This window comes from Frankliniella occidentalis, unplaced genomic scaffold (assembly GCF_000697945.3).
Source record: "Frankliniella occidentalis isolate FOCC.00 unplaced genomic scaffold, Focc_3.1 Scaffold16, whole genome shotgun sequence".
NCBI lineage: Eukaryota > Metazoa > Arthropoda > Insecta > Thysanoptera > Thripidae > Frankliniella > Frankliniella occidentalis.
Genome location: NW_026267146.1, coordinates 2383681 through 2391051, shown reverse-complemented (window position 1 = coordinate 2391051; position 7371 = coordinate 2383681). Strand labels below are relative to the sequence as shown.

The 7371-nt window shown below is 43.8% G+C and overlaps 2 protein-coding genes across 3 annotated transcripts in view; one reads left to right on the top strand and one right to left on the bottom strand.

Annotated features, from left to right (window-relative positions):
- The first annotated feature begins 1985 nt into the window (after window positions 1-1985).
- Window positions 1986-7371, top strand: part of LOC113208755 (angiotensin-converting enzyme-like) — a 19590-nt gene continuing 14204 nt past the window's right edge. The window contains exon 1 of one of the 2 annotated variants that reach the window (XM_052264161.1): window positions 1986-2265. The gene's annotated coding sequence lies outside the window, so the exon portion shown is untranslated. The remainder of the gene's footprint in view (window positions 2266-7371) is intronic. The other variant, XM_052264162.1, reaches the window with a different exon arrangement.
- Window positions 2362-6488, bottom strand: LOC113208770 (mitochondrial uncoupling protein 4). Its single transcript, XM_026425935.2, has 7 exons — window positions 6003-6488; window positions 5551-5630; window positions 5243-5430; window positions 5035-5157; window positions 4749-4946; window positions 4578-4670; window positions 2362-4495 (listed from the first exon to the last, which is right to left on the bottom strand). The coding sequence occupies exons 1-7, from the start codon at window positions 6112-6114 to the stop codon at window positions 4321-4323; spliced, it is 969 nt and encodes a 322-aa protein (XP_026281720.1). The 5' UTR covers window positions 6115-6488; the 3' UTR covers window positions 2362-4320.

Sequence of the window (7371 nt, the reverse complement as noted above, 5' to 3'; positions counted from 1 at the left end):
AATCTTACCTGCAGTGCACCCGTGTGCTGCGGGGTGGCCTACCCCGAGTCTCGCAGGCGCCGAGCTCCCCCTCATTTGCCGAATGGATTCGAGGAAACAAACGCCACCGTACGTTGCTCCACAGGGAGGTAGGGGGGAGTCTGGTAGAGTCTGGTAGAGACAGTATTTGGGGACTGTCTGAAAACGGGTGTACTGTCTGGGAGACGCGTTATCGGAAAAAATAAATACCGCATCTTGCACGAAAAAGAGGGATTGACCGCCTGAAGCTCGGCAAGTTTAGCGCGATATGTCCCATGTTCATGCGGGTGGTCCCACAACAGCTCACGTGCATGGAGTTGCACCTCACCTGCACCAGCCAGCCCAAAAGCACAATCCTGTGGGATCCGTCGGATTCAAGGGAGTGGGGCGACGGACGGGTCCGGCCACGCCACGCCACCTAACGGTGGTGTTCCCGTCTGTTTGGCCCTTCGCTGGCCCCGGCACTTGCCCAGGTTCAGGTCCGCACTTGGTATGTGGCTCACACACACTCACACACACACGCGCGCGCGCGCGCACGCGGGTCGACAGTCACGAGGTGGTCTGTGAAAATATGGAAAGAGCACAACGACGGAGGTTTTTTGATTTTAAGGTGGCGATAAAGCACTAGTCACAACAGGGCTTTCAGGTGTTGCCGTTACAACAGAGCATAGTAAGGAGGGCAGAAGAAAAATCGAAAGAATCCTGATGGTTCCGTCGCCGCCGTGGAGGAGTAAATGAACTAATGGTATACGGCCGTGACGCCTTCGGCTTCGGCACACGATCCTTGACCAGGTTTTTATGCCTTCCAGGTTTTTCTGACTCCTGGAGACCCCGTGTCGGCTTTGAAAAACGAAAAACGATCCAGAGAAAAATTCTTTGAAAAAAAAAGTTAAAAAAGGGGTATGAATATATAGCCGCCAAGGACGTGTGGTTGAGTGGTCGGTGAATTAAGAGATATCAACAGGTCGAGTTTCGCGCCGCATGTACCCGTTGTATAGTACACTGTACAGAATACAGAAAAACGACCGTAAATGGTTTAACCGCGACCCCCCCCCCTCTTCCTGTAAGCAAAGTAGACAACGACCGCGGAGTGTGCTTTTGCCTCCAGATAGACTGACTGCGTGACCTTGGCTCTCGTACGTCACGTCGAGACCTCAAGGCGTCCTGTGTAACGTCACTGGACGTGACAACGGTCGCCCGATGAAGACTGTCATTACTAGTCTCAAATTGCAATCAAGTAATTTTGCGAAACCTGTTGGATACCTTATGTTATTGATCGGGTCGCTCATGGTGTTTGGTTTGAGTTTAAGTGTGTGTGTGGGGGGGGGGGCGTGTGAGCGTACGTTTCTGTTTGTAGCTACACAGTTGTAGCTTTACAATCGACTCGGCCACAGGCAGCTTCATCCGAACCGACAGTAGAAATTGGTTCACACAACATATACCTAATTGTGCGTTTTGAAGTGCTGGGAACATCACATCAAACGATGGCAAACGTTTTTTTTTTATTATTCCTTCAGTGGTCAGACGGAACTTGGTGGCTGGAAGAGCGACACTTTGGGCCACAAGTCCCGTCTGACCTCTCACTAAAGGAACACAAAAAAAAGTTTTGCCATCTTATGATATGTTGTTCCCAGCACTTCAAAACGCACAAATAAGTAAATGTTGTGTGAGCCAAAAAATATTTCTTCACTTTTAAATTTTCCGAGTTAGGGGGGAGGGGAGGGGAGGTAAAAGCGGACTTATTTCTACAGCCGATTCGCATAAAGCTGCAGAAAGTATCTAAGACTACACTCCCATGCCCGATACGCTCTAGGTGTCTTAGAACACAGAGAATCTGCAGCAGGGAATCACACGCGTGCCAACGCCAACGTCGGTCCCACTGCTTCCGAATTATCTTTCATCCATCAGCTGTCTAATGTGTTGTCTTTCATCTATCAGTGTCTAAAGTGTTGGCAAAGAAGCGTGTTATCTGCGCCGTGAAACATTGCGCCTGGCTATAACATACGCGGCGAGTGTTGAACGAGGCTGTGACAGAGGAGCACAGCTCAGCTGCGCACTGCTTCACATATGGTCCTGCCTCAGGCGCGGCGCGGTGCGGCCCGCCGCCAAGGGCAGCAAAAGGCACTGCACGTTCGGGTCAGCCACAGGGTCCACTCCACAGCACAGCGCTGCCACTAGCATGGAGATGGAGAGCAGCGCTTCCCGCCGTCGCTGTAGGCAGCCCATCGTGCACCACCGACACAGCAGGTAAGCTAGTTGGGTGGCCTACCGCACAGGCGGCGATGAGCTGAGCTCAAATTGTGATGGGGGAGTCCGTATTTAAGTTGAAGCTTAACAGATGCATTTTGAATACCTTCCAATACCCCTTTAATGTGCAGTTTTTCTTGTACAGAGCTCATTATATTAAATTCAGACTATCTTCAAATCCATAACCCAGTTTCTAAATCAGGTTTCATCCACAAAGGAACACACTGCTGTGCACAAACTAAGGCCAGCACAATAAGTCAACCTTAGAGAATATAAGCAGTTAATTCATAAAGTCCATTTAGTAATAACAATGAATACAGGTAGATGCCACAACAACAAAACTCTTAGTTACTTTTCATTTCATTGTATAGATGAATAAGACTAGAACTTAATGGAGAACACTAAAAATCAGATACGAGTGTGCTTATAGAACAGTGAGATAAAATCACATTGATGCATTAAAAACAAAATTAAAACCTTTTTAGAACACTTGTGGGAATAAAAACAATATAAGCAACAAAAACATTATATGGACTAACACTGAGACAAGAAAAATATTCAATGTGTAATGACTAAGACAAATAATGAAAGCACACACTTAAAAAAACTCAAAAACAACACCAAACGCCTTTCTATATTGTCTAAACAAATCAAAAGAGAACATATGATGACATTTTGAGCTTTTTTGAGCAGAGCCGGTACAGAAAAAGACTAGTTTTGTATGGCACAGGCATGAAGTCCAAATCTGTAGTATGACAGAACCAAAATAAGAAAAATGGAGGCAATTTCAGAAAATCGGAGCACAACTTGTTGTTGCAAAATTGTGGCTAAACTGCGGCTAAATTGGTGCTTGGATTTGACAAATTATGAGCACCACACTCAGTTGCTAAAGTCAAAATAGTGATGGGTTCACCAAACATGTGAACTTGAAAACCATATAAGTAAAATAAAAATAATGCATCAAAACATTAAACTAAAATAATTAATTATGCTATAAAAGGCTAGTACATGAGAAAAAGAGAACACCTCACATAAAAATAAAAGCTATAAAAATTAATGATTAAAATAATGAGCAAAGCATAAAAGGAATTTGTCAGACACTTACACTAGTTACACACTGATACAAGGTAATGTCCTTAATGGAGAGAATAGTACTTCATTTTCATGCCTTATTCGTTAACTAAGGGACACATATCACAATAATGGTCTTATTTCATTGTAACTGTGGAATGAGAAATAATTAGACATAAACTAGTTACAGATTTTCAATTAGGGCTTACTTATGACTCACAGCCACGAGTAGCTAAAATTTTAAGGTACTGTAAGCAATTATGCCGTATTTATAAATAGACAAACACTACTCCCCAAATCTCCACTCCTCATCCGAAATAAAAAACAGTCAAAAAAAAAAAAAACGAATAAAACATCTTGGCTACTTAACTGTGAACCACCCTAAGGGGGTAACTATGATCTCACTGCAGTACAGCTAACATAGACTTAGGTAAACTATAAGAACAAGACTGGTGGTTATAGTACATTTTCAATGTGACTGTTTACCTAAATTTTTGTCAAAAGAAAAGACGGGAATAGCTATTGTAAAACACAAAAGTCAAAAAGTGGGAACCAAAAATTGAACAAAGTCAGAGGGTTAGTTCTGTGATTAGCAATTAACACACAAAATTCTTTTTCCTTAGTTTTTAAATACTCCGAAACACTGTTGATAGTTGTTGACCAATTAGAACATATCACAATCCAAATTTTATCCATATGACATGCACGCACCAGGCGTTAATTAAGTATAATAAATATTCTACACCTAACAAAAGCTTCAAACTGAAAGAAAACATTGTTCAACTTTGTTAAGGAAGTTGTAAATAACAAGATCAATTCTGTAGAAACTTGGTCGCACAATTGAGCTACAAAATACGAGCACAATGGTATGTAAGTCTTCTTTGAAAAAAATTTATAGACAAAATAATATTTGCTCTGAACACCATTGGGGCTTTGGTAAGGAATAAAGCTTCTACCAAGACTAAAGACACTAGACAAAGCATATTAAAATCCACTAGCTCCTAAGAAACTACGAATTTGTTCAAATGATAACCAGAATGTCAATGACCACGGAGCCATCCGAATCCAAACTGGCAAGAATCCTTTGTACAAGCCAAATACCCCTTCATTTTCTATTGTTTTGATAAGACAATCAATGGAAGATTTATAGACAAGCCCGCTGTAAAAGAAATAAGTTGTATTAACAATTGTAAATTTTTGTTGCTTCAATATAAGTTGGTAGTATATAATATCTAACTTACTTCCCCAAGGCGTCAGTGGGTTGGTGCATTATTCTGGTTTTTACAACATCAGCAGGTGTGCCCATTGTGGCAGCCACCAAACCAGCGCAGGCACTAAACAGGAAAATAGGATTTATTGAACAATCTGCGAACACTTGTCAGTTAGATGAGTGCATGATTATTAACCCTTACCTTGCAAGAATGTGAGTGAAATGATTGTCAGTCAAGGTTGTATGTGTGAGAATGAACCGTTTAGCAGAGTCATACGTTGTCAAATCTCCTAAATTTACCAATGCAGCTCTTTGGACATTAGGTATTGACCCTTTCCACAATGCTCTCACACCTCCCTGAGCCATAATTTGCTGAAAAGCATGCCCAGCACTGTGGACTCTGAAAATTGAAAATTTATTTTATTTTTATTACTAAAAGTTCTGAAGAGGGCTCCCATTATCTAGTACAGATTTAAAACAAAGTTTACCGAGGTTTTTTTCCAAGAAGTCGACGTTTTCCTTCCATTTGAATTTGTACCTTGATAAGATCAGTTGGGCTAGCAGCAAACTGAGCAATAGCCCCAGCAGTTGCACCGCAAATTGCAGACTTCCTGATACATAATAAAATCCATTACAGGACAGGACTCTCTGAATCACATTAATAAGAATTTTTATTCCTTGAGACATAAATTGTACCATATTGGAAAATATCCATCAGGGTCTTTGCCTGCTACATCATCTCGAAGTCGTTCGTAAGTGACAATTCTTATACCAGAATAAATAACATGGCGATAGATTGCTGGAGTTATTCCCCTCCAAAGTTCAAGGGTACCTTCTTCTTTTGCTATACCCAAGGCTGTCTTGATCATTCCCCGGTAGGGACCCTAGGATAAAACATCAATAGTAGACTGATTACCATAGCTCATGACTCTCTAAATTGGAATAGAATAACAAGTAGGTAAAAACATAGAAATACAATTGATTGGACTTTCTACATAACTTACACTTGATATGCCATGTTGAGCAGCTGCCTTTTCTCCTTGGATTTGGAGTCGAGTTTTTGTCAGATCTAATGGGTAGGTCACTGAAAACAGAAATGGCTAGGCTGTGACACAAGAAATATCACAAAAGGGAGACATAATAAGAAACAAAAAATCTGCACGATAATAAAATAATGAATTTTAATGTTTGATTTGAGAGGGTGTAGAGATACGGTAAAAGGGGGGCAAGAAGAACAAACCCACAACTAGTAGTATAGTAAAGACAAAATGGAAAAAAAATTGAGTACGAAAGTAAATCTGTGAGAGGAACTTAGCAAAGTGTTTTACTGAGTATAAAACTTCAAAAATGGATGAAGTGAACATAACCTAATAATCAAAACAAACAAACATGTTCTCATGCAAATTGTATATTATTCGGTATTGAATGTAACTCTAAGTAAGAGAAATGGACTTACAGACTTCTGCTATGCTTGCTGCAACCACCGACACGATATAGGTGCACCAAAAAGAATCCGCATAGTGCCTGGGCTTAGCAGCGGGGGGACCGGGTGGAGGCGAGTGCACCATCGCACCAACCTCGCCTTAAGCGACAAGCTTACAGCAGAAGCGAGTTTGTGCAGAGGCACGAGGAGGTATCGTTACCTATCAGCTGATCGTGGCAAGGCTCAAACACAGTATTTTTGTTTGGGCACTCAAGGTTACATGACAGTGACCCAAGGGTGACATTGTTGATTCAAACCATTTTCAACCCCATCTTCATTGACCTCTGTGCTGTTCTACGCCAAGTGCTCTCTCCTCGACGCTGAGACCGGACCGAATGACCCAAGTCTCCACACAGATCACCATAGTAGTGATCTGTGGGCAGGACTCGGACGGCACACCAGGCACGGGTTCTGTGATGTGTTGGGCCGTTGGGTTTGTTCAAAGTTCAGGAGGGCGAGTGACGGCCACACACCACTTTCACTCGGTATGAAAAATTGCGGAACACGCACCAGAGCAGCGGTGTGAGGGGGAGAGGGAGAGGGGAGGAGAGTGGCAAACGGGGAAGGACATTGGGGAAGGACATCAATGGACTATACAGTTTAAGGGCCTGTCCTAATGGGACCATTTGTCTGCACCACGCGCAGGGTGGTATGCCCAGACGGCCCAGATCCGAGTGCTCTATGGAGTCTTCCCCAGCACCTATGCTGTCCCCTGCCCTATACCTTAAACCAATGAAATTCGGCAAACATGTCAGTCTTTCTTTTATCACGTTATCGTAGGGGGCTGTAGGACCTGTTTCAAACTCCAGTATCATTGAATTGAGAGAGCTCAGCAGTAGACCAACGCCAGCAACGCTGCTCCAGGAAGGGCCTCACCTCGGGCTTCACCGAGCAGACAGACCGGTGCCAGCGCGTGCGTGCCGCGGGCGCTTTAGGACGACGCGCCAGGGACATGGTTCTGACGAGCGCGCCCGCGAGCACCAAGGTTCCGCCCTGATTCAAGGTCATTGCAAATTGGCGTCTGCTTTGTTATCAACACTCCAGAAAATTACAAGGCCAAGAAGCCGTCAAGGGAGGAGGGGCCCCGCCCCGGTGCTTCGTGCTTGTGTGTGTGTGTGTGGGGGGGGACTTCCCTCGAGTTTTTTTCTGGCCACCCTTTCAGTCATCAGCCCTCAGCACAATGCATATTTTAACTGGATAACTCCAAATAAGCCTACACACTATCCCTCTCGAGCTGGATAGCTTCCACCGGCTTTTTGCTTTGGATCCTCAATAGGTCGCACTACTGGCTGCCGGGCTCGCTGCCGGGCTCGCTGCCGGGCCAGCGTCACCTGCGGAGCGT

Excerpts from the sequence above, each read along its gene's own strand:
- LOC113208770 (XM_026425935.2), bottom strand. The coding sequence starts at position 6,114 with ATGGTGCACTCGCCTCCACCCGGTCCCCCCGCTGCTAAGCCCAGGCAC. Across the intron at positions 4,947-5,034 it reads CTTCTTGGAAAAAAACCTCG|AGTCCACAGTGCTGGGCATG; the intron begins GTAAACTTTGTT and ends TTCAATTTTCAG. Across the intron at positions 4,671-4,748 it reads TTCACTCACATTCTTGCAAG|TGCCTGCGCTGGTTTGGTGG; the intron begins GTAAGGGTTAAT and ends TTTCCTGTTTAG.